A 26,183-nucleotide genomic window follows, 5' to 3' on the forward strand; every position below is an offset into this window, starting at 1 on the left:
ACAAAGACTTGACAAGGGGTTTTTTTTCAGGTATTAATTATAGTTGACTGCAAGGCTAATCCATCATCCTCTTTAGATGGAGTCACTGGGTGTTGACTGATCTAACTGCAAATGTGATCAATCTGCCATAGGTGAAGATGTAGCAGCTCTTTGTCAGGGCCATTTCAGTCTCACCCAACAGTATAGAGAAAAAAGGCTAATTGTATAATAACAAAAGACAACGTTTGGAAGGAGATGAAAGATTCTGACATTACAGTTCTGTGATTTTTCATTTCAATTCCAAAGTGAGAAGGGAGGATATTCATGGCCACAACTCATTTTATCAGGTGTTTCTGGGCATGATCTCTCCTTCTGAGTCCTGGGGTATTTTATCTTTTGTCATTCATAGCATATGGATGCTGAAGTACAAAGAAGCTTAGAAAGCACCTGTGGTTTTCATAGCCCTCTGAAATGAGACTACAGGATCCAAGCATAGCCAAGATCTTAGCCAAGATCCCAGCAGGTGAGGACAGAGCTGATCGTGCCCCATCTGAGGAAACCAGTGCCTGCTGAAGTCCACTTTTGGATTTATCTTTAAACGTTCCAAGTCCGAGCTCACATCTTCTGAAATGATATGTCCTGTTAAAGTTTGCAGTGATTCATTTGGAGTGCATTTTGTTGAGCAACCTCTTGGGTTTGTTTTGAAAGCAAGTGGCTTTGAATCTGTCTTGAGTAGTCTGGATCATTTATCTTGCCCTTTTCTGCATCTTCATGTGGTAACAGGGAAGTTGTTTAAGCAAACAAACATAATTCAGAGTATGGATTTCCCCTGAATATGAAATTGCGTAAAATGGGAGCATGAAGCATGACATCTCAGATAAGGTTGTTGGTCCACATTGCACTTCTTTCCTTAGTTGGGATTTGAGGATGATGTCCTCCCTGAGTGTGCTCCTTCTCTGTGCAGCTCTGCCTTCACTGGTGGGAGGCACACTCCCTGTTGTTTCCTGCTTCCATCTTGAGGCACAAACACCCATCTCTCCCCAAAGATGTGTATTCACTAGTTACTGCATTGTCAACACCTTAAAGCTGCCAACACTACTAAACTTTGCCCTCTGAAGGAAGCATATTTCTATTTTGGATCTCATCTGATAGCTAATATCTTGCATTTGTGCTAATTAGTTACCAGCCGAGCTGGCCGCAGTCCATTGCCCATCTGTGATGGGCTGCCATTAAATTGGTGGTCACTTGAAAACTAAGCAAGAGGCAGCAAGAAAGTAGCCTCAAGAGTTTGTTGGACTTGAGTGGCATGAAAGACTTGAGACATCTGGAAGAAACCAGCCATGCAAAATCACTCTGGAGGGGTTTTTGTGGGTAATTCCTTTAACTGGGCTTGAAAAACTTGTTTCTGTCACAGCAATACAAACTAATCGAGCAGTCACTCTTGCTTGGCTTTTTTTGTAAAAAACCTAGCCTAGCCTGAATACAACAAAATTTAATTTGTGCCATCCTTGACAGTTGAAGTAAACCTGCCCTGTCATGGGTTTGATCTGTCTGATCCTGCAGAACTGGGCAGGGTGCAGAGCTGTCGCTTACTGGGTGTCTCATGGCAATGCTGAAAAATTCACAGTCCCATGAGTCAGCAGGAGATTTTGCATTAACTTTAGGGTTGTAGTTTCACCTCAATTTCAAGGTCTCTGTTTTAATCTCAAGACTATCCCTTGCTTTTCTTAGGAGCAAACCCCTTGATCCAGCTTGCACTTTATTTCTGATTAGCATGTTAGAGTAGAACCTGACCTACAATACTGGGAAATAAAATGCTTAAATTGCTAAAATGGGATTTGAAAAAATGCAATTTATTAAATGATTTCTCAGTCATTGATGTGTTTAGCAGGTATAGAAGACAAAATGAACTAAAACAGGCTTTGGCATTTCAGAAAGTGAGTAATTTTTTCTGTTGCATCATGTATAAACTTTTCCCCACTCATGTATGTATGGTTGAAATTAGTTTGAGGTTTTGAATTCTCACTTCAGCTCTGTTTTTTATTATTTTCAAGCATTACTGAAAGTGAATTCTGTGCTCACATTGCCTTGCTGTTTAGTTGTTTTGGTTGGGTTTTTTTTTTTAATAAGACAGTGGGCAACATGCAGGTGGTTAAATGAGTTAGGGAGTTATTGGTTTCTCCTCTTTAGGTAGGAGTAAAAGGTAGATATATTGATGGATCCATAACATTGTTCCAGGGGGAGCTGCTGATAAATATCCTTTACCCACGGGGCCAACCTTTAAATCCTTTGGCAGTGTGGTCATCTCTTTTCAGATTCTCAAGCATTTATAAAGGTTCCTTGAAATCGGTTTAAAGACCATGAACACGGTGCTGTTCAACCAGCTGAGATAGTAAACAGGTGTGTCTTTCCTTAAAAGAGTGCAAGAGAGTACACTGAGGTTCTCCACGCTGGAAGAATGCTATTGCTCAGAATCCCAGGAGTTCTGAGATAAAGACTAGAGCACACAGTGAGCACTGGGAGATGCCAGATAGGAATATGGTATCTGAATGGAGTTTCCACAGACCAGGCCCAGCACAGAAACCAGTTGGTCTCCACTTGCCAGGACCAACAAGATGTTGTACATTTTTCTTGGCATGAAGAAATCCAGCAGACAGAGGTGTGTCATACCTGTCCTTGTGTGCCCACTTCATAGGGAGACATGGATACTCCTCAGGAGTGAACTGGATGACCTTCTTTCTTCAGAGTACACAGCTGCCACCTGCAGCCAAGCTCTGCAGGGGACAGAGGACTTGCCTCAACCCCAAGCAGTTGGACAAAGTAACATAACCTGGGCATCATCCCTTCAGGAAAATTGTCTGTAACTTACTTTAGACCCAGCACTGAGGATCAGTGGTTTTGCCTCAAGTAGCCTTTGTCATAATGGTAGCACAGCAATGGATGCAAAACACAGTTCAGAGGAGGAAGATTTACTGAAAAGGGCTTGAATGGACAAAAAATGGGAGCTACCACAGGTTTTCTCCCAACCCTCATTAATTTTCATTGTGAAAGAGGGAAGGGTTTAAAGAAGAGTTTTTTTCATTTGTCTGAAATAAAATACCCCAAACCTTTCATGTACCTGTTGCCCCAAATGTTTTTAGAGCTAGCGTGGAGCTGCATGTTCTGCCTTGTCTCATTAGAAACTGGCTTGATCTTCAGTCTTGGCAGATTCCATGAGAGTGTAAGAGATCTATTAGAAGGATCAAAGGAACTCTATGGTATGAGAGAGTAGGAATCTCCCAGCTTATTGAATGTCAGCTGTGACAGTGCAGTGCCTGGCGTGTGTTGTGTCAAGGCTCTGCAGTTATGGCATGCTGGAAATGTAAAACTGGAAAGGGCTTTAGGAGATGATCCTTTTCCTGGCAGTAGCAGGAGCTCAGCTGGTAGCAGTCCTGTGCTGTGTTTGTTGCTGCTCTGTCACTGAGCCTTTGTAGCTGCTGGGACCTGTGAGCCAGAGCAAGTTGCTCCTGGGGTTGTCTCCATGACTTTCACCCTCCAGCCATGCAGATACAAAGTGTGTGAAAGAAGTTGCTGTTGGACCTGTCCCTCACGTGTGCCCAGTTAGTCATTGCCTGGAATCTGAAATGCTAAAGGCCTGGAGAAATCTTGTGGGGAACTCAGCTGAGTGTGCCAAGGTCCTCTGGGGTAGAGTTCAGCAGTCTGAAGGGCTCACCTGATTACAGAGTGACTCACACGAGATTATCTTTGATGTCATGGAGTGTTTCTTCCCATTACAGTTGACAGGGCAGTTGGTCAGAGCATGGTAATAATTTTGGTTCGATCCCCCTATGGGCCATTCACTTAAGAGCTGGACTTGGTGATCCTTGTGGGTCCCTTCCAACTCGGAATATTCTGTGATCCTCTGGCAACCTGCCGGCTGCACTTGTGATGGGGTTTTACTTGCTGGGGCTGCAGAGTAGTGCCAGAGTGTGAGATGCCCTCTTGTGCAGTCTGGGCAGCACAGCTGGATGCTCCCATGGCTTGTGGCATGGCTCCATGGGCGAGTGGCACGGCTGAGCCCACCAGTGTGGGCAAAGCCTAGCATGGACCTTTGCTCTTCAGTTTTAAGTGAGGATTTCAGCTTTAGGTTGGGTTTATGGAAAGCAGTGTGAGGTTTGGTTTACAAAAGAAAAAAAAATAGTCTTTTCAAAAAGCAGTTTGTTTCTGCTTTCTGTGAGCAAGGCTTCCAAACGGACTCGGTCAGTTCTGCAGTATGATCAACAGGACTGGAAAAAAATACCAAGTGAAGTAACGCAGTGGCTGTGGTAAACATGAACTGGGGCCTTGGATGTAGCTAATGGCATACCACAAAAGAGTCTCCTTTCACCCACCACGCACGGTGCCAGCAGCAAGCACTGCCAGCGCTGGCGTCTAGCAGAGGAAAGCATCATTTGGCTCCCTTTTGGATTTCATTACTCTTCCTGCACTCCCTCCTGCTCACAGCAAAAGCCTTTCCAGTTGTAAAGAAGTGAATTAACTGCCTTCGTGTCAGTGATGGATGAGGCGCTTTCTCCCCCTTCAAAGAGAGGAGCGGTGCCGGTGAATGCGGGACGGCAGAGTTGAAAAGTCCAAGTGGGACAGGAGAGCCCGTGTGGTGACCCAGCTGTCAGGCAGGACACCCTGGGGACCGCTCCCGCCGCTGCCCTGCCAGTGGGGAACAAAAACCATGCTCAGCACGCTCGCCTGGCCTCAAGGCTCTTTTTTTGTCTGTGTCCTGCTTTCAGTGGACTTGGGCACATCCCTGAACACACAGCAGCCATTTGTGTGGGTTCAGGGAGCCTCAAAGGCTTTCACAGGGAGCTCCTCCAGGCTGCACAAAGCAGGGTTACCACGCTGGTACTCGGGAGATCTCCTTTCAGGCGTCCATGGCTAATCATATTAAAGGTGACCTCGTGGGCAGCGCTCTCCATTGTTGCCATATGTTTTGTCCAGTGCTTGAGTGATGTTGTGCATTGGAATGTATTCATGCGTCGCCTAATTTAATCACCAGACTTAATCCCCTCTCCTGTTCTACACCCTTAGAATTTACTGGCTCCTTTCTAGCCTCCCATGCATTGTTTGGGTCTCCTTCACAAGCTAATACCGATGCCTGGAGAGATTTTTATTTATTTATTTACTTTCAGAAAGTATTTTAAAATATAGTCTCAGCCATAAGCCAAACAACCTCTCCAAAGGGAGAGCAAGCACAGTGGATGCCCTAGCAGGCTGATCCTTCTTCCCTGTGATCTTTTCCTTCCAGCTTTTCCATAGAAAAGTTAGGGATTAGGCTCATAGGTTTAAAAAAAATAAAAATACTACGAATGGAAAAATGACTGAGAAAGTGGTGTGTCTCCTTTTAATATTGTTGGAATAAATAACTAATTTTAAGAACTTGACTCTGTCTGTAAAATACGATGTTGGTTTCTGCCTTTAAAACTTACCGCTTTGGTATGGACAACTCCTATTCCAGGGCTGACTGGACAAAATTAACCCAACAAATACCCAAGTCCATCAAGCTGGGAAAATGAAAAGCTTGATTTATGCAAGACTACTGCAAAACTCAGAGAGCTCTGCAAGAGCTGCTCTACGCCACAGCTGACAGGCATTTCTAGGGAGCAGCCTTTGCCGAATGTCATTTAAGGATAATTTCTAAGGATTTTGGTAAGATTTCCCTGCTCCAGCTGATGCTGCCTTGTGGAGGGGTGTGTTAAAAATGGGAATTTGAGATTCAGTTGTGTCGTGACTTGCTTTAGGTGTGGATGGGAGCAGTCCTGGCAAGGGAAGGCTGTGATGAGATTTTAGGGTGATACACAATCAGGTTGCTTGTATGCTGTACTAGAGGCAGGAAACCTTACACTTGCTGAGGCAGATTGTTAAATAAACAACCGCATGCTTTGGTTCAGCTCTTAGATTCTCCTACCCTGTATACAGCATGCTGGTACCCACATCTGTAAGTAGTGGAATACATCCTGGGTAACCTTAAACATAGCTGAATTACAGCTTTGAGTTTCCCTCTGTGTGTGAGTGTGCAGAGGCACACATGAGATCCCTGCAGCCAAGTTCTCACACACGAGCTTGCTGATCTTCTCAGACTGTGTGCTATGTTTTAGGTTTGATGGGAGGAAGGAGGAATGATGTAAGAGGTTGCAGATTTGTGGCTGGTTTTAAAAATAGTCTTGAAATATAATGTACCTTCATTTTAAAGGAATGCTATACTGCTACTGAATATAAACCATGTTGAGCCCCTTGCATATGTTTAGTCACAGTGCAGAACAGAGGGTTGTAACAGCCTGCTGTGCATTAGCACTGGAAGAGGATTCCCTGATCCTACCCCCCACACTCCAACTCAGGGATCCACAGCAGCATCACAAACTCTGACATTAATTTGGCCCTACAAAAATGCTATAGAATTTACACTTTTTCAGTGTGAACCTTGCCAGGGCCCTTTCTGAAATGCCTACATGCAGAAATTGCTTCTCTGCTGAATCTCAGCCGTGTTGGAGCTGGAGGACAGCTGGCCATGGGTTAGCTGGAGGCCAGGGTACCTGTCCCGCTGCCATGGGGTCTGGGCTTGCTGGGACAAGTCTCCTGGCCATTATCCACTCCTTCTTCCTTCTTTTCCTGTGACAGAGGAGCCTGGAGCCTCTAGGAAAATGTGGGCAGGAGCAGGTTGCTGTCAGAATTATTCAACCACAACCAGTCTCTTCCCGGGGTGCCTGGCAGTTGTGCTAACAGCAGCAGCTCGTGCTGTCCATGGGAATGGAGAGGGATGTCTGTGGAAAGCTTTGGATCTCCTACTCATGCACTGAGCAGTGTGCTTAGACATACCATGGGATTTTGATGAAGTCAAGGAAAGGAGGTCATGGCGCATGGCTGACCTATGCCCAGGGAGAAGGGTGCCAGCACTGCCCTGGTGGGATGTGGAGTGGTGCTCTGTGGCATGCAGCCTTAGGAGAAGATGCTCTGCAGCTCTGAATGTGTATGGCAGGACATGTCTTCCCATCCCCACTCTGTAACAGTGTCAGGGGAAAAGGTTTGGCCAAGGACACGGCACAGCTGCCTGCAGTCCTGGCAGGTTGTAACATACTGCAAGGAAGTCCAGGTTGTCCCCAGGGACTGAGCAAAGCTTGAGTCTGCAGCACTAGGTCTGGACTTCAGGACTGCCAAGTATTTTACAGCAGCACTCCCAGGGATGGGGGAGAATGTTGTGTCTGTCAAACTGAGATCAGTGTGCTGTAATCAGGGTATTCTGCTTTTCACAGTCCTAGGTAATGGGTTGCAGATATAACTAAACCTAGAAATTGTGATTGCTCTTGTTACCTGGTAGAGCTCTTGCCGTGTCAGCGCAGGGGCTGTTCATATTTTAATGGATTTATCTCTTGTATGGAGGGTATTACAAGCTTTATCTGTCTTCCAGTGAGACTCTACGGAAATCCCTCCAGGCATAAGGCAGTACCTGGGTGCTGAATTAATCTGTGCTTCTGGATTCTCACAGTTCCATTAGTGGCTTAGCAGGGGAAGCAGTTTCCATTAACAAACTTAAGAAAATAGGATTTGCTTTGTTTGATCTGCCCTCTGTTCCTTGTATCCCCCCAGTAGCAATGACAAAGACTGGGCACATTGTGGGAAGGCGCAAAATAGTCATAGGAAAGACACAAAATAGCCTGATTTGTAAAACATGTATCAGCATCCTCCAGGGCTCGTGGAGGGAGGGAAAGTTGTGCTATAGTCAGGTGCAGTAAAAGACACAAACCTGTCTTCCTCCTGCCCCATACCCAGACACATCTGCACCCACAGCCCTTACCCTGCCCTCCCTGTGCCATTTAAAGACAGCACAGTGTCACATCCTCCTCCAGGTAACCACTGCTCTCTGCTCTGTTCCTGCTGTGAGGCTGGGGCAGCTCTCAGAGACCGTGTGGTGCTTTGGGAAGGGCTGTTTTCCCTCTCACTTTTCATCTAGTTTCCATTTAAAAAACTGCTTGTGGGGCACCACTGTGTTTCCCTTGTGTTGCTGTGTGCCTTAGCAGAGCTGTGCATCCATCAGGGGTTGGATCTGTCCTTTCTTTGGGAGCTGCTGACTTCTGCAGTGCTGTTCTCTACTGGCCACAGGCTCTCACAAAACAGCAGGGCCAGGCACAAAGTTAAACTTCAGGCTGCTTAAACCTGGGGTCAGTAAGTTAAGACCTGTTTTCAGGCCTGGCTGTCAGGTGTCTGAAATAATAGCAGTTTGGGATAATAACCTGTTACCTTGTAGTACCCTCTAACAGCAGCATACCAAGCAGTGAGTTTAGAGAGGGTTTCTACTTGGTTGTGTCACTTTTCATCTAAAGCTGATGTGGAACACACCGATTACTTTTCTTTCAAGTCTCACATACCATTTTGGGACTGAAATGCCTTAGGGATTTCTTTCTGACCAGGCTTTGTTTTTATGTGTCAGGTCAAGGTGGCATACATAGAGACTTCCACACCACCCAACCTATGACAAACCTGGTGTTGGTCCCACAGAACCCTCAGGTCCTGGCTGTGACTGACCAATGGGCCACAGGTGCCATGCTGCACCGAAATGAACTTTCTTTGGCTGCTGGCACTGTCAGCTTAGGAGAAATTTTATGTCAGCTGTACCCCCAAAGTTCCTCTCCTTGTTAATGGTGAGAAATATTTCCTTTTTTTCATGTGGTTACTTTAACTCACTTGGTTGGTCTTTTTGCTCCAGGATTTTGAGAGCAGTGGATGTATTTGCTGCTCTGCCAGCCCCTGGTGTCTGAGCCCAGGATCTGTGTCAGTCCTGGATATCAGTGGGTGCTGCTGGTGTCATTCTCTCCTTCTCTAGGCTCTGCACCAACTGCAGGTGCCTGTGGGCTTTGGAACTGTGGTGTCAGCAGCTCCATTTCCCACCTCTCTTCTTATGCAGCAGACCCAGATTTTGCCTGTTCTGTTCACAGTTACAGGTCCCTGTGCTGCTCCCTGGCCTCTGGCTGTTGGCCTCTCATCTCTCCTAGGGAATTTTAACCCTTGATAAGTACATGAGATCTGAGGCTGCCCTCCAGCCATCAGCTTCTTCATGGACAGGGAAACTTCACTTGCTCTTAACTCTTAATTGTTTGAGAAGGGGCAGTCTTACCTCCTCAGGAGTCTCTGGGGTTGTTTCAGATTCCTGCTTGCAGTCTACCTTCTTACTAGGTCATCCTTCTCTCACAAATTCCTGCTTTCCCAAGTGAATTTCCATATCTCTCAAGTAAAGAAGAGACCATTGGGCATGAGCAGGGTGAAGTTGCTCCCCTGTTTCCTGCTAAGCCTGTAGTCATCAGTTTTCAAAATGCAAGAATTTTCTGCAGCCCAAAATCTCTTGTGTCAACTGAGGCTGGCAAAGCCCAGCTTGTGAGGGTTTTGTTACAGCACAAGGTGAAATCAGTGAAACTGTCTTTTGTCAGAGCATAGATGGGACTGGGAGACACAAAAAGAGCTGGGAATGCTTTAAAGGGAGGCTGGGAGACCAGCTCTGAATAGCAGAAAATGAAACAGGCGAGCAGTGAAACTTGGCATATGTCTTGTTAGTGTCACATTTTTTTAATGTGGCATTTCCTAGGGATGTTTTGCTTCTATTTTCAAGTTGGTATATGTGTAGAAAATACTTTTTAACTTCATTGACAGTTCCCTAGTGGTCTAGGGCATGCAGTGCAGTGTCACAATTTGTTAGCTTTTGAAGAAGGTATTTTTAATCCACAAATTCAAACCCTTCACAATTGTATAATCTGTATTTTAGTTTTGTGGTTTCCTAATGGTGCATGTAGAGAATGAGCTCATCCAGTTTATAAAATGAACGGAAGTATTCAGCTCTTCTTTCTAAATAAATCTGGATCCATTCCTTTGTGGATTGCATCCGAAACCTCCGATGCAGGCAAGTGTGAATGCTTAAAAATAAATTCATTTGCAGTTTATATTTCTGCCAAGTGGTGAAAGTTGTCTTGTGCCCTGTCTTTTTAGAAAGGCTCTTCAGCTTTGACTTGCAGCTGTGACATAAAAGCCAAAGGTGTGATGCCAGCTTGTCATTTTGGTGACAGCATCTGCCTGTCTTTGCAAGGATCCAGCCATAGTTCCTGGTTTTGCTGTGCTGCCCAGCCACCCATAGGAGAGGTTTTGGGGGCCACTAGCCATCAGTAGGGCAGTCCTCCTGTGTTCCAGGGAATATGTGCTGGTGATTTCACTTCTGGGACAGGGAGACCCCCTCACTGCATCCCAGGGCTGATGTTTGGAGAGAAAGAGCTGTTGCAGCCTGTGGGATAATTTAGTAATAGCTTATTGTGGCTTTGGGTCCCAGGCTGGGAACCTTTGGGTTTCCAGATTAATTTAAGAGGGAAGAGCTGTCTTCTGTCTTCCATCTGCCATGTCAGGAATTCACTGACTTTTCTTGTGTTTTATGCAGGTGTATAATGCAGGCAGCAGCTAAGTAAATGATAGGATTTTAAAATAAAAGTAAGCAGTGGGATTCAGACCAGAGTGATACCCCAAATGTGTTTCAGCTCCTCCTAGGTTGTTTTGGGATTTGATTGGACATCGTCCTTAGCCACATGCATGGGCCTTCTAGCCTGCTCACAGAGGCACTTTGCTGACTAATGTGCTGAGGAAATGGGGCAGCAGGGACAGCTTCAGGAACTTCTTAGAGAATTTAAACCTTCACCTGGAAATTGTGCTTGTAGGGCTGGGGAGAAGGAGCCTCGCTGAGGAGGCAGTAGGTGTGATGAACCAGTTTAGGACCAATTCATGACTTTCGACAGTAGCAGCAGCAGTCCCATTATCAGGTGCTGAGATTTGCTGTGTACAAAGCCAAAAGGAAAGGACTGCTCCAACCCAGTGTGAGAAGTAACTCGTTGAGCTGGTAGCAAGTTTCTTTGTCTTTCCTCTTTTTTCCACTGTAGGACTTTTGGTTTGTCCTTTATTACCCCCATCCTGTCCTCACCACATGTTCTTCATCCACTATCCAGGGTCTTTCTCCAGCAATTTTGAGCTGCAGCACAAATAGAAAAGCTCATGGAAGAAGTGCTTTGGTCTCCAGAGCAGCTTCTTTAAGTGAAAACACAGCTGTGAGGTTTGCAGCCTGTGCTGCTGTAAGGGCTCATCCAGCCGGCACAGCCAGCACCGCTGCAGTGCTTCCAGCACGCAGGAATTGGGAAATCCATTGTGAACAAGATTGAGTTTGATGGCCTGCGTGGAGGCAGATGGATGTATTTTTAAGGGATGAGGTGCCAGAAAACTCTGTGATTACGTTACTGGAGCATGGCTCGTTTTTTGTGGTTTTAAAAGTGAGTGTCAGGACTTCAGGACTATTTCTTTTTCGGGTCAAAACCGAAATTTGGGCGGGGCATAAAAACCTGCTTGATGACTAAGTTTATTCTTAAAAAGCTTTCTAGAGCTTGCTGGAGAGGAGAGCCTTATTCCAACCCAGAGCAGATAACCAGTCTTTTTGGACTGCCATGCAAATGGGGTTAAAACTGATTAAGTGCCCAAAGTGAAAAAGAAGCCCTGCCTTTCAGGAAACTGTTTTCAGTGTGATCTTTAGATCAGTTCCCTGTTTTTTTGTCTCAGAGGCTCATATTCTGCCTCGCCTCCTTGCCCTGGGTGAACTCTTTCTGCTTGAATTCCCCTCGCATCAGTGGAATTACCTTGACCAGTTCCAACCGAGGCTGCCCTTACATTGCCCTGCGACTGGGACAGCTCAGGTCTGACCTGGTTCCCTGGCTGAACCGATAATACCTCTCTGACACCGTGCATGTGTGGAGAAAACTTTTCATCTCATGAGAGAGGTTTGATGCTCAGAGCCAAGCTGGGAACGAAGGATCCAAGCCAAGCCATTTATTCAAGGGGCATGCAGAATTTGCCCAGTCAGGTCAATATAGGGACTGGCAGTGTTTCAGCAGCCAGGAGTGCTCTTCATGCTCTTTTCTTGTTGGAGCTGCCAGGCTTTATCACATGACCGAGCCCCCAACTGCTGCAGGTCTAAAGCATTATTGAAAATGAGGATGGCTGCACTGAAACCCAGGCAAGTCTGGAGGTCCATGACAATGTGAAGCACTGTTCACTCTTTCTGAAAATCTCTTCTTAGCCTTGGTGGAAGAAGCCACAAGATGTAGGGAGTTTCCTTGACACCCCCACCAAGGCCTGTCTGTCTGAGCAGGGCATGGGGTCCCCTCAGGGCTCAGGCAGCACAGAGTGCACTGAGGGGCAGCTGCTTCTCTGCTTCATTGGTGTCTCATATCTGTGCACTGGTTTAGTGTCTGCTCACCTCTGCTGAGGGTGGGATGGGAGCTTTGGGTGCAGATGAAACGTGTGAGTGTTTGGCAGATGGGGGAACAAGGAGCATCCTGCTCCTTGTCAGCCAGCTGCGTCCTTGGCTGGATTTAAGGATGTAGGATAGAGAGTGGGAGTATGTAACTAATCCAAAGAGTGGAGTAATTGTGCAAACCAGTGTTACATGCACACAGCCATCTGTGCTGTGGGCTCAGAAGATGACTTTCCTTGAGGTGACTTTCCTCAAGGAGGTGGCATTACCTTCACCTTGAGCTTGCAGTACGTGCCACCAAACCGCACCAAGGATCTGTGAGGGCTTCTGTGTGCTGTGAGTACATTCTCTTGCTCCATTGTCCAGTCACTGGATAGTGTGCTCACACCTGCTTGGTGCCTTAAAAGAGATACTCCCATCCATGGAGTCAACAGCATCCTGCCCATCAAACAACCTGCCCCAGCCCCTTTGAATTTCAGTGCTCTGCTCCTCTTCTGTTTGGGTGTATTGCAGTTGTGTCTGGTGATGAGTGAGCCTATCCATCACTGTATCCAAAGAGACCCAAATTACTCCTTTTGACAGCTCTTATTCACACACCTCCCTGTGCCTCTGACATCTCAATTATTGATGGGGCTCTCCTGGTAGGCAGCACTCTGTTCTCAGCATGGCTGCCTTCCAGCTCCCCTTTCCACTGAGTCCATGCACACACTGTGCAGAACGCTCCTTTATGTGCAGAGCCACTGGAGTGCAAAGGGATCTTTATTAACATGTGAGCCCCTGGGCTGCACTGCCGAAGGGGGCAGTGCAAGCCAAATCACACGGCAGTTCACTGCTGGGGATTTGCTCTCCCCCTCCTCTCTCAGGGAAGCCCAGCAGAGTGTTGTAAAATGAAATTATTTCGTATGTTTAATGGCGAAGATGCCTTGATCTGATGAAGCTCCCTTGTGATGGAGCAGGGGGTCACCCTGTACTTGCATTTCTCTAGGATACTTCAATCTCCCCTTGCCCCTGCAGTTATAAAATGCAGTAATTTTGGGAGCAGTGCCTTTCCCTGTGCTGTGGTATTAGCTTGTTTGCTAGCTTTACAGCAAGCCCCTTCTGACAAGAAACAGTGACACACACAAAAAGGAGCTTCAAAGCAGCAATGTGGTGTTGGAGCAATGTTGTCAAATTGGTTAAGAGTTAAAGCTGTGCCAGAGGGGTAATTGCAAAAGGCTGCTGGATTTGTAGGGCTTTGTGTATGCAGGAGGTTCTGGATGTCTCGTGACCTTGCTGCAGCAAAAGTCAGATAGGAGAATGATGAAGTGGTCCATCAGCTCCTGACATTTGTCCCAGCCTTGCCCTGCAGCCTTCTGTGATTCAGAAGTAACCAGAGGTTTTGTGTGTAGTGAGTGAAGGCAAAAGGAAAGGGCATCTGCTGGAGAAGATAGGACCAGAGAGAAGCAGTGCTGTAGGGGTGCAGAGAGCTGGGAAAGGACACTTGAGTTCTTCTTTTCAGAAGTCTGTGGCAGCAGGCACTTCATAGATTAGCATTGGCATGAGAGGAAAAAAGCTGTGCTGACCTTCCAAAGCACTGATGTGCTGGGAAGCATGAGTGCCTTTACAGTGATCAGGGCAGTGCAGAAATCAGAGAGTCTGGTCAGTGGAGCTTTCCTGAGGCTCCAGTGGCAGAGAGGACCCAACTGCAAGATGTTGAGTGGGTGTGAACAACCTTCTAAGCTTAGCATTAAGCTTATCATTTCTGCATTCCCAGTGTGCTCCCTGCACAGCTAGTCCTTCCCTAGCTGCCTTGCCTGCTGGCTTTCCACCCTGTGATGAGTTTTGTGTGAGGACTTTGTGCTCTCTGCAGAGCCCAAATATCACCAAAGGAGCAAAGGCAGCCAGACCGTTGCTGGTGGCTGCACAGTCAGAGCTTGGCTGTTCATTTGGGGTCTGTAAGGACTCCTGGTGACAAACACAGGTCCCCTCTTCCCCCTCCTGGCTGACCATGACAGTGCATGAGCAGGGCAGATCTGCAGAAGAGCATGGGCTGTGAATCAGTGACGTCTGCCTTGAGCTTTGGTTGCTGGCACAGACCTTTAGTTACACACCTCTCTGTGTGACAGCCTGACCCTGACCTTTCTCTGAATGTGGTCCTCTTGTCACTGTGGCTGATGGCAGCATCCTCTTGCCTGACAGCATTAACCCAGATGGTCAAGCCATGTATAGTCCCCACTATCCAGGCCTTGCTGGCACTGGTAGATGATGCAGAGATGGCTGAGCCTGCCAAGCAGGGTGTGTTTTATTTGTCTGGAATATCATGAGCAGACAAAGAAGGATTAAAATAACAGAAAGTTGAAAACCCGTTATCTTTGGGAACTGTGATCTTTCCTTTTGGGGGAGGCAGGTTCCATGGGATCTCACCCCCCCCAGATAGTGGAAAGGTCACCTGCCCATACCTGATTGCCCCAAGGCTTTCCCTAGCAGCCTGTCAAAACAAGGCTGTTTTCCTTCCCAGCCTTTTTCCTTCCTTTCTTCCCTCCCCCTGGATTTGTGTCCTTGCACAGAGGTGGTTCCGCCCTTGAGCTGTGCTGGGCACCCGGAGCCCAGGTGAGCTATAACCAGAGATGCTCAGTTAGTGCAAACCCAGAGCCCACTTAGCTGAGAGCTGCAAGCGAGAGCTTCAGGCACTCCTGAGTTTGTCCTGATCAAAATTATTGTTGAAAGTTGCCAAAGGCGCAGTTTTGCCAAATTTTGCGCTCCTCGTGTGCTTCATCTCCACTGATTCTCTGGTGCAGTGCCTTTTCCACAAAGAATAGGATCTGGAGGATCTGTGTCTGCAATAATTGCTGTCCCTTTGGCCTCAGAGGTGCTTCCTGATATCCCAGGAGGAAAGCTTTGGAAAGCCTGGCCCAAAAAAAAAAAAGCTTTAAGCAGTTCCCAGTTCCTCTTTCAGTTCCCCAACCAGGGACTCTGCCTATGGAGCACATATGGCCAGCAAGGGGATTGCTTGTCTCCCTTGGGGAGGTTCCTTTGTTTCTTGCTGACCTCCTGCTCCCAGGTGGTAGCTGCCATGTGCCATTGTAGCATCTGGAGAGGCTGGATCCACAGCCAGGCTTCATGGGTCTTGGCCAGAAGGAGCATCCCCAGCCAGCCCTGCCAGTCCTGCCATTAACACTGCTCTCCAAAGTGGCTCTGAGTGATCTTGCTTGGTGCAAGGTCAGGCTTGCAAGAAGGGGAGCTGTGCAGAGTGTTAAGACGTCGCTGTCTTGACAGTGCTATGAACTGTGACGTGTGTACCACGGGCACTCGTGTTCTGTGGTGTTGCACGAGCTTGTGTTTCACAATGCCTGTCACTGGTAGGGCTGTGGAAGTCAGGGGAGCTCAGCTGAATTTGGCCTCAGCCTAGTACTTGGTTCTTAACTCAGTATTCAAGGTGGTGAATTTTTCAATGATTTCTTGGCATGCAGTTTTATTTGGGTCAGTGAGAGCACAGTGTGTGACTTTGCTACTCTTTAGGGAAGGGAAAATCAGTGCATCATCTAGTGATTCAGCACACAGGGTTTCTTTACAGCCTGCAGGAGAAAGATGTTTTAATTCTGTGTTTATTCCTGAATAAGCCATTAATTTGAGTTGAGTTAGCAATTTTCTTGGAGCCCAGAGGAGAGGAGTTTGTGATCAAATGCAGTGGCTCAACACTGCTCTCCTCCTTTCTTTGCTTAAAAAGGTTGGGTTCATCATAACATCCTTTGACTTCTAGCCCTCGTGGTGATCTTCCCAGACCATTTCAGGAGTCCTGCACGATCCAGCACAGGCCCTAGCCCTGCTGATAGTAATCTCTGTGACCCCAAAAGCATGCATGAGGACTGGCAGATACCTCCTCTAAAGGATGCTGCCCCTCTTACCCTCCCTGCTGGCTCCTGGTCAAGATCTGCAGCTCTTTAGCTGAGCCCAGGGGTCATGGCTGTGAGAGCTGGTGGGACATTGACCCTTGGGGGCCAGCAGCCTTCCCCAGGGTAATGAGGAGCTGCTTGGATGGGCAGGGCTGTTGCCGAACTCAGTTCTGTGCAGTATTCTAGGCAGCTCAGTGTATAAAATCACTGAAGACATTTTCAGCAAAAAAGTCTCCCCACAGAACCATTCTGTTGCTTGTTGAAAGAGGATTAATTTTTCCCCCTTAATAAAACAAGTTGTGTTTGAAATCCAAAAACCCTTGCTGAATGCCTTCTTGGAGCTGCAACCAAAGCAGCTTCCAGGTCCCATTATAGCCTGCTGCCGGAGGCGGATCCAAACTGCAAACCCTTCTAACAGCTCTTTAATAACTCTGCACAGAAGGAAAAATCTGTCACCTTTGCCTCTGTGGTTTCTCCTCTGTTCTAATGCACTGGAGGAACGGGATGGAGCCGGGAAGGTTTTCAGAGAAAGACTCGTGGGAACTGCAGCTGCCGATGGAGAAACTCGCTCCTGTAGTGTCTGAGGGGAACCGCAGCCGCTCTGCTGAGGGCTGCTGTGTGTGGGTGGGTTTGGAGGACCGAGCTGTTACAACCCGTGCATTTCAGAGGAACCACGAACACTTTATAGTAACAAAGGGTGGAAAAAGCAAGAGGTTTCTGCAATGCATGTGACTTTTCCCTGAGGTTTGGAACCCCACAGTATGTTCCAGGCCACGGTGTTTGCGTGTCAGCCTTGGTGAGTTAAGCTTTCTCCCACAAGCCTTGCTTGAAGTTACTGTAATTACCAAGAGCCTAAAATGTTGCCTGTTTTTTTTTTTCCTCTCTCTCTCTTTTCATTGTCCCACACCCCTTCTCCTCTGTGCAGATGAAGCTCTCGTTTACCTTGGACCAGGAGAGTGGGATGCCTCAGGGCTGTTACATCTATCAGTACCGAGACAGCAACAGGTAAGTCCTGTGGAAGATGACACGCAGCAAACACGGGAAGGTGCAGTGAAAGAGACTGTCCTGCCTCTCAGCAGGGGGATCACAACTGCTTGTACCACTTCAAAGTAGATTGAAAAAGACCCCAGGCTTGACCTGAAACTGGGAACAGCTCCTGTTAAGGCCAGATTCTTTAAAATGCATGAGGTCCTGCAGCCCTTTTTTTTTTTTCTCCCTAGCTTTTAAAAGCTGCTTTTATTTGTCTAAAAGGCCTGCTCTTGGGTACCTCAGGCTCTGACAGAGCTCACCCAGGGGTGTTTGTGACTCACACTCTCTTCTGTTGGGGTGACTCTGGGAGCATGGCCTGGGGGAAAGCACCCAAAGGCTGCAGAGCACTTGAAAGCAGAGCCCTCACCTGTGCTTAGCTAGGCCCACAGAGCACCCTGTTCTCTCTGCTGAAGTCATGCAGGGGTTCACTGAGGGGCCTATGTACCATAGGTACCTATGGGACCACAGCCCCAATGCAGCCACGTGCTCTGTTTTTGTAAGATACTATATGATATTCCAGCTTTGGATGTGTTTGGAGCACAGAGTCCTCTATTTCTAGGTATTCTGCCTATTTTTACTAGCTGCTGTAGTGAATTGGCACCCAAGATGTTTTTATTTCAAATCACATTCTCATTATCAAATTGACAGCAGCAGCAGAGTTCAGGATATTTCTGTGTTTGCCCTGAATACCAGCATGTCATAAATCCATGGCCTGTTACTCCACCCATGTAGTTCTGCTTCTTGCCAGTTATTCAAGTTAACCTAAAAAATGAGAGTATATGAAATTGTCAATGAACAGAACAGCCTGTAATTAGATCTGCTCAGAAAGGCCAACAGGAGCAGTCCCAGCGAGGAAGAGGGACATCTGCAAATGCACAGAGCAGTGTCTTAGCTGAGAAATCTTAATATTTAAACAAGAAGGGAGGTCATTTGTGGCAGGCTCCTTGCTGCCTGTGGGTGGGTGATTAGCACGTGGTACCCGGTTCCATCCCAAGTATCCCAGGCCCAGAGCCCTGTATGCACAGAGCTGGTGCCTCCAGCACCGCCAAGCTCACAGGGCAACGTGCAGTTCAACACCAAAGCATAAAATCAACAAGGGAGGAGCGTCTGTTTTTGAGGGTTTTAAAGGCAGTGGCACACAATGGACAGCGAGGAAAAGAAACCCCCCAGATCTGCTAAGCTTTGTTGAGGATGTTTATAGACCAGTGTTTCTAATTGTGTGGTGTATATCTCAAAAATCAGCAGCTGTGGTTTTTCTGCCACAGACCCTCCTCTCCCTGGGCTCCAGTGGGTGTTTTCTGCCATTGTTTGAGGAAACTCCAGGGACATGAGTAGAGCTGTTTTGTTTAAGTGCTAAGGCCAGTAGCAATTCTTTTTGGAAACCTTGCTGTTAGCTGTGAGAGGCCCAGTGTGTGACAAAGTAGCTGTGTCACGTTAACAGCTGTTGATTGAGAGATGTATTGCTGTGTCCTGTGATTCTGGCAGGCATGGGAGCTGAGCCACCCTGGGCCATGCCAGACAGTATCATGGCTTGAAAAAATACATTGTGGGCAGGATGAGTGCAATTGCAAGTAAATTCAGACTTTGTGTGTGCCTGACAGATCCAGACTGCAATTACACCTTCATGCAGGCCCCCATACTTTGTATTTCATAGCTTGCTTGACCAACCTCAGGGGAGCAGGATCCTATTTGCCAGGGAGAGCCTTGCTAGGTTTGCACACATGCTTACCCCCCCAAAGCCTGTGTGCAGCCCAGTGCTTCTGACAGTCCTTGGCTGGGGAGCTGAAGCGTGAAGGTCTGTGCTACGGCTGACGCATTCCTGCAGGTAAAACACCCTTGAGCTGAGCATGTGCTTGGTTCTGGAACCAAGCACAAGAACTTTAAATTTGAATAGTGCAGGGAAGCACCAGACGTGGCTCCTGCTCAGCCAAGCAGAGACTGTTCTTCTCAAGCACTGGGCCTGCCACAGGGTTAATCTGATGTCCATACGGTAACATGGCACTTGTCACAATGGCTTTTCCTTAGAGTAATTTTCTAGGGTAACTTGTCGGGCCTGTGTTCTCCCAGGTGTAGTCAGGATTTGACAGCATCCATCAGGATTCAGGGGGTAACAGCTCTTCCACCTCCTGAAGATGTAGCCAGAAGCTAAAGCAACGTAATCTTGGTGTCTGCATTGTATTTTGGAACCATTTACAGCCCAGAGAAGAAATACTGGTGACACACTGCAAGCTCATGCATGGGAAGGACTCGAAATGTGCACCCTAGAGCCCAGTGCCCTCAGCAAAGCATCAGACCTGGGACCTGTTCCAGGCAAAGACTTATGGGAGGCGTGCAGGTGTGTGAAGCTCTTGAGCAGCAGCTTTAACAGGAGGAAGCTGAGGTGATTCTGGCTGGCAGAAACCCATTCTGACCTGGGGAGTGCACCCCGTGCCCCAGAGATCTGCACCAGCCAGGCTTTGCATGTCAAGGCTTGGTGTCACCCTGGTCACTGATGGAATGTCCCTTCCCCTCCAAGTGGCAAATGCTGTTCCAAGCTGCAGCCAGATGGGGCCACCGGAGAACAGCGGATATTGCTCTCCCACATTGAGAACAAAGGACTGCAGCACTGCTGAAAGTGTAATTACCAGAGCAATTAAAATTTCTATTGATTAGGCTAGAAGTGCAAGTACCATGCAGGCTCTTACAAGGGCAATCAATTGGAATTTGTTCCCTTTAAAATGATAAAACCCTTTCAAGGAAATGTTCCTCCTCCGGTCAGCTGTCTGTTGCTTGCCTGTCTGCAGGAACATTCATGGGCACAGCACTCACCCACTCCACCCTGGTTGCCAAGCACTTTGGGTGGACTGGACTCAGCAGAACCTTGGAAGCCTTGGATTGAGAGCAAAAGAGGTGCTGAGCGCCCGGCTGCTTGCCCTGCCCTTCCAACCCCTGCTATAATAGATAGGTATCCAGTGGCACTTGATAGTCCCACTGGCAGAGCTGTATGGAGGAATGGGGCTGTTACTGCCCCTGCAGTCACAGGGGTGAGACCGGGGGACATCACTTCTCCTCTTCCTCCTGCTCAGACCTAGGCATTTTCATCCCCTGGGTATCCAGTCCTTTCCAGCTTGTCAGTCCTTCCTGGCCCCAGAGGAGGTGGCTTGACCTGACAGACGCAAACAGTGTGCTTTCTCGTTTTTAAACCATGTTGCTGAAGTTCTCCCTAATGGAGATCAGTCAGTGTAGTGGCCAGAGCCCCAGGCTGGTGCTGTCCTGCAAGGAGAGCACTGTGCTGTGACACAGAGACAGACAGTGACGGGTGCTGGGTGACACTTGGAACAGGAGCATACTGTCAACCCTCAGATGGCCCTAGAGCAGTGACATCAAGGAGGGAATGGCCCTGCCAGATGTCCTGTCAGGTGCTGACAGGGCACGTGTCAGGTGTTGACAGTGGGGCTGGCTTTCTTTCACCGCCACTTGACACAGGCTGGATTTCTCCGATCCTGCACAGGATCCAATTGCAAAACCCAGCCAGGCAGTAAAAGACCATCAAGTTCATTCACATCCACCATGGCTCATGAATCCTATCTTACAACATGCACTCACCAAGGCCCTGCTCCAGGAATGTGTTGCGGGCCGTGCTGAGGAAGCACCAGCTGCCCGCTCTGAAGCCAGCCTGCCCGGCGTGCCTGGCCCTGCTCCTGTGGGCTGCAGGCAGCAGGAGGGATGAGGTCCTAAAGGTTACAGCTCAGCACGAAAGACTTCTTCCAGCCTGTGTGCAGGAAGAGCCAAAGCCAATTCAAGATCCCCCTGGAAGAAATTAATTGCAAGATGTCCAGTGTCTTTTGGCTGTATCCAAGAAATAGAAAATGCAATCTGTTCTCTGCACTCACCATCACTATCCAGATGCTTCTCTGGAGACCTTCTAGGCTCTGCCCATCTACCCACAGCAAGTCTGATCCTTCAAATGCCTTTGTCTTCCCTCCCAACACTGATTACTGCCACCTTTCTCAGATGATGCAGTGCTCAGGGTCTCTGCCATCCCAGACCCACCAGGGAGGTGTAAATCCCTGTCAAACATGACACTTTCTTGTCCCCAGCTGGTACTTCTCTAATATGATTTTCCTGCTCCCTCAGTGCCGAGGTTTTGGTCTGTTTTTGAGGTCCCTTCCCCACGTCCCAGATTCCACCTTTGCCAGTAGACCAGCTTGCAGCTCACCAATGAATTTCATTTTCATTCTGTGCTGCAGCTGCAGTTTGTGTCAGGATTATGAATTTGCAGTGGGGGCTTTCACGTTCTCTTCAAAGTAATTTCAAAACCCAGAGGAGCAGCATCTTGCATGGAAGCACTTAGAGACCTCATACAAAAGCAGCATTGGAGTATTGATCACTTTTTCTCTCTGGGGACCCAGAGTGCTGCAGATTGAGCTGCTGTGCAGTGTAGCCACTTGCGGGCAGCACCACACAACTCTTCAGAATGAGAAGTGAAAAACAGCTCCAGTTGAAAGGAAAAGTGGTGCCCCCTTTTATATAGAGATCAGTGATGTCTGGTACATTGGATTATCACTTGAAACACCAGGACTTCAAATGCCAGGGTGCATGCACTCCTGATGCTGACAGACTCATGATACATAATGCTGTTTGGGTTACCAACTGAGCTCCTCTGTGCAATCTTTTCATAAGGTGAATGTAATATCTGCAGTGATGTACCCAGTGTGACATCAAGAGAGCCAACCTATAATTATGCTGGAATCATTTGAATGGGTTATTTGTCACTAACACTTTAGCTCACTCCATTTGTTGCTCCTATTCAGGACTGCAGCAGTTATGGTGTAAACAGAGTTTGGGTCGAGGTTTGGGAGGGTTTGTTTTTACTGAAAAAGAGCAAAGCAGAATTGTTTGGAGTTTATTCTTTTTTTTGCTAGAATAGATATTGACTGGCAGTGCTAGGAAGAAAATATGTACAGCAGCTGACACAGCTGCTGATTTGTTTTCAGAGATACTTCCCAGGTGTACAGCTCATGTGTTGGACTTTAGCATGGACCATGGCTGTTCTGCAATGAGCTGGCAGGCTTACCGTGTTTTTGTTCCTTTTGAGAAACTGAGGCTTGCAGAGTGGGTTGTTTGCACAAGGAGCTGCTGCACAGTTCACAGAGTCCCTGGGTGCCTGACCAGCCTTATTGCATGGTTGTTTCATGGTACACATCCCAGTGAATCAGCTCTGCTTCTGGTATAAAGGAACTCCCCTGGTGACATCTAATTTCCCTGTTAGTGATCATGGTCTGCCCCACTCCAACCTGCAATGCTCGAGAAGTCTCTGAAAGTGGCATCTTCTCCTGTTTGTCTTGTTTGGTGGACTGGAATTTCATGGGGAAAATCCATGTCCCTTGATGTCACAGGCTTCGACAGGTACTTTCTTGCAACAGTTATTCACCTGAAACTTGTGAAATGCTTTGTTTAGATTTCAGAACAAAATTAAATCATTGGAAGTACCAGGAAAAAAAGAAAAAAGATAAGATAGCACATCGGAATTTTTTTTTTTTTTGATACCATGTGTTGGTTTTTGTTTCACTGTTGTCACTAAACTTTATACAAGTACTCCCTTCACCTGCCAAAGGGTGAGCATTGGAGTTTGCCAGCAAGGCTGGTGAATTATTCTGTCACTGTACATGGAGATAAACCAATCCTCCTGGTTTTGGCATTGGTTCAGCGAAGGGTAAATTGTCCAGGAGAATAAGTCTGGAGGTTGACCTTTCAAACTTTGAAAGATATGTAATCCTTCCTGCCTAAGGCATGAGCTCGGTTTTCTGTCTTGCACCTCCACAGGCTGTCGGGACATAAGCTGCAAAACAGCCTTTGTCACTTAAGACTTTGAGGAGCAGAGACTTGTTCTTTCCTTCCAGAGGGACCCCTGTGGCCATTCCTAGCTGGGATATAAGGACTATTGCAAAAGGCTCTGCCCAGGTACTACATAGCTGCTCTTCTTGACACAGACTTGTCTCCTCCTGCCACCCTGCTGCTTAATAATAGTTTTCCAGTTCATCAGAGCTGTAGAAATAGTAACTGCCAAATCCTTGAAGTGTCAGTGCAATGAGGAGGATGCAAATGGTAAAGGTGATCAAGGAAACCTGCCTTCTTCTTGAGCAGGCAGATAGGATTTGAACATAACCTTATCCCTTACAAACAAATGTTTGAAGCTTTCTTTGGTGACTTACACAGTATCCCACAGTGACCAGTAGCCCTCTTTAAATCCTCAGCAGGGTTCCAGAGCAGTCAGTGTGTGCTCCCACCCACAAGAGGTAGGAAGCATTGGGCTCCTAAATCCCAGTGAGTGTGGGACCTCTCTTCTCTCCCTAGACTGAATCAAAGGAGTTTGTTATCTTACCTGTTTCAGTGTTTGCTTGGGAAGGAGCTGTAAAACCTCCTTGTGTCAGTGTTAGGTGTCTGGGTATTTGGTGGCAGTCAGGTAGGTGAGACCATCAGCTGCAGTTGTAATTGAGTCAGAGATGCTGTCTCCATGTGTCATCCCAGAGATCTGTTTACATATCCATTTGTTTAACAATATGTTTGAAAGCCCTCAGCAGCATTTCGACACCATTTCCCTGGCCTGTACGTGTCTGACTAATGCTCAAGGCAGTGAGCTATATCTGGGCTTGAATTGCTAGCCTGTGCATATGGGTTTCTTAGCAGCCCTGAATTAGATGAGTCTGTGATTAGCCCTTATGAACATGGGAGAGGACAGATGTGACGTGAGAAAGAATGAATAATCATCCCTCCACAAGAGGCACCTCTCAATTTCATCATGAACCCAAGTTGCAGAATTGATTTTGTGTCAAGGAAGGCACTCTCCTGAGCTGGGATCTGGCTAGAAAAATCACCAGACCTCCTAGCTATCCCTCTCCCAGTAGGATTTCTAGGCATGTCCTTTTCTTAACGATTAGGGAGACAGAGTCCTTGTTTTGGCCTGGTCTCTGTGTCATTAAATGTATAGGCATAGTGCAGAGTGACTTCTCTGCCAGTAGCAGGTTTTGCTGGCCACCCTGGGATGTTACAAGTGGGTGAGAGGATGTTCTGCCTTCTTTTGCTTTGTCAGGAGGTGCTTTGCTACAAAGGATGGAGAGTTGCTTGCAAGGACAGTGGGGTAGGACCAAAGGTGATGAATGGAATCCTGAGTACTTGGAGCTGGCTGTGATGAGGGATACTTGGGATAAACCTGCCATTCCTGCTCAACATCCTGCTGTTGGATCTGTGCTGTCTGCCTAGAGGGAGCCAGGGTTTCGGTTTGCCACAGGCGGGACCTCTGTGGTCTGTGCAGCACTGAGTGCCTTGGTTCCCCAGGGCATGGGCAGTGTGAGCTGGAGTCACCGCGTGGATTGTCAGCCAGCTGGGATTGCTCTCAAATAAAGAGCTACTGGCTGAAAGCTGAAGGCTTCAGATTAGAAATAAAGCATGCATTTGAAAGGCAGGAGAGATTAACTGGGAAATTGGGCCAAGAGAGGAACGGGGAATTCTCTTTCAAGGACAAATGCACTTCTGGAATATGTTTTAGATTCTGCAAGTATTTTTTAACAGAGTAGTAGCTACCTGAATGCCTCCAGGCACATGGCATCAGCTGGTGAAATAATCCTCCCAGTCTTAAATCCCTAACACATTGCTCTGTGTTAATGTAAAAGACCAATTTTGCACTGACATCACTCCTCTCTCTATATACTCTGCTGAGTTGGGCATTCCATGGACCTTATTGAAATTATGTCCTCATAAATTAGAGGGTGAGTGTGGAACTATCTCTTCTTACCCTCTCCTGAGCAGCTAAGGTCCCAGTTCTATTTTTCCAGCTACTGCTGTGCGTTGTTCTTGGTCCTGCTGCTTTTTCAATGTTTTTTTTTCCACGGTTCAGAGCAGCTACATCAGTCTGGCAATGGATTCCATTCTCTCCACACCTCACTACTTCTTCTCCATTGAAAAAAGGAACTCCAAGTCACATGCATGTTTTGTGTGCTCAGCTCCTCACTCAAGGTCACCCCAAGTGGTGTTCCTCTTACAGCTTAGCACTTTCACCACTTTCAACTGGCCATGCATTACTCAGTCTGGAGCCCAATGGATTTGTAACCTGACTTTGCCTGTCTCAGACGTTCCCAGCGATGTAAGAGGATTTGGGCACAACTTCCTTTCAAGTTAATGGAAAGATCTTGCTTGGAAAGAACCTGCTTGAGGATCTGAGTGTACTTTGCATTAATGTTTCCATTAATTTTAATGGAAGCTGGTTTGAAATACCTCAGATGAGCTTTGAACATCTGAAATTTTGTGTCCTTCACCTGTCTCATCTGAAATGCAGCACTCTTAAATGAGCAGCCTCATTACTGGCCAAGATGTTCTGCAAGCTTTTTCTGCCTCTGGGAATGTTCTGCTCTCTGTTGATCCCACTGGACCCCTCACCAGCTCACATGTGGTGGGAGCTCCATGGTCAGCTCCCAACTCAGAGGCTGTTCCTTGTATGGTCTCTGGCGAGTCACGTAGTCTGTTTTTCTCCACCACCCTCTGTAGAGCAAAAAAGAACAAGAATCCTGCAAGAATCCTTAAGGACTTTTTTATTAGCATTTATAAAGCACTTTGCCATCATCAGAAAGAAGGGAATAGAGAAAAGTGAACTTTTATCATTGCGCCTCACCTCTCAGTTTCTGCACAGCTCTGTTGCTGTGGGCACGTAGCCTGCACATGGTGTTTGGCTGGTACAGGCAGGTGCAGAGCCCAGCCTGAGTTTCAGCCTGGCTCAGGTCTTGTCTGGCTTTCCTGCTTCTGCAGGGCCACACTACTCTGGGCACTGACCTGGTGAGCTGAGCAATGCAGGATCCCTCACTTCCCCTCCTGCTTTCCTTGCTTTGTGCCCTTCAGCTCCTCCAGTAATTTTGACACTTGAACACAGCAGTGATGAACTGTTCCTGTACGTCTCTGGCTGATCAGATCACTGCTCACTCCTGCCTTGTACAGCAGAGCTCTTGCCTGCCTCTGGGCTGCTCACAGATATTTCT

The 26,183-nt window shown here is 47.4% G+C and overlaps 1 protein-coding gene across 2 annotated transcripts in view; it reads left to right on the forward strand.

Annotated features, from left to right (window-relative positions):
* Positions 1-26,183, forward strand: part of DIS3L2 (DIS3 like 3'-5' exoribonuclease 2) — a 180,281-nt gene that overhangs the window by 126,677 nt on the left and 27,421 nt on the right. For both annotated transcript variants that reach the window (XR_014616419.1, XM_084212427.1), the window contains exon 15: positions 17,072-17,151. Coding sequence is in view for 1 of the 2 variants with exons in the window: in XM_084212427.1 (XP_084068553.1) it covers positions 17,072-17,151 (80 nt within the window). In the remaining variant the exon portion in view is untranslated. The remainder of the gene's footprint in view (positions 1-17,071; positions 17,152-26,183) is intronic.

The sequence above is a fragment of the Fringilla coelebs genome, assembly GCF_963513975.1.
Source record: "Fringilla coelebs genome assembly, chromosome: 10".
Classification (NCBI taxonomy): Eukaryota; Metazoa; Chordata; class Aves; order Passeriformes; family Fringillidae; genus Fringilla; species Fringilla coelebs.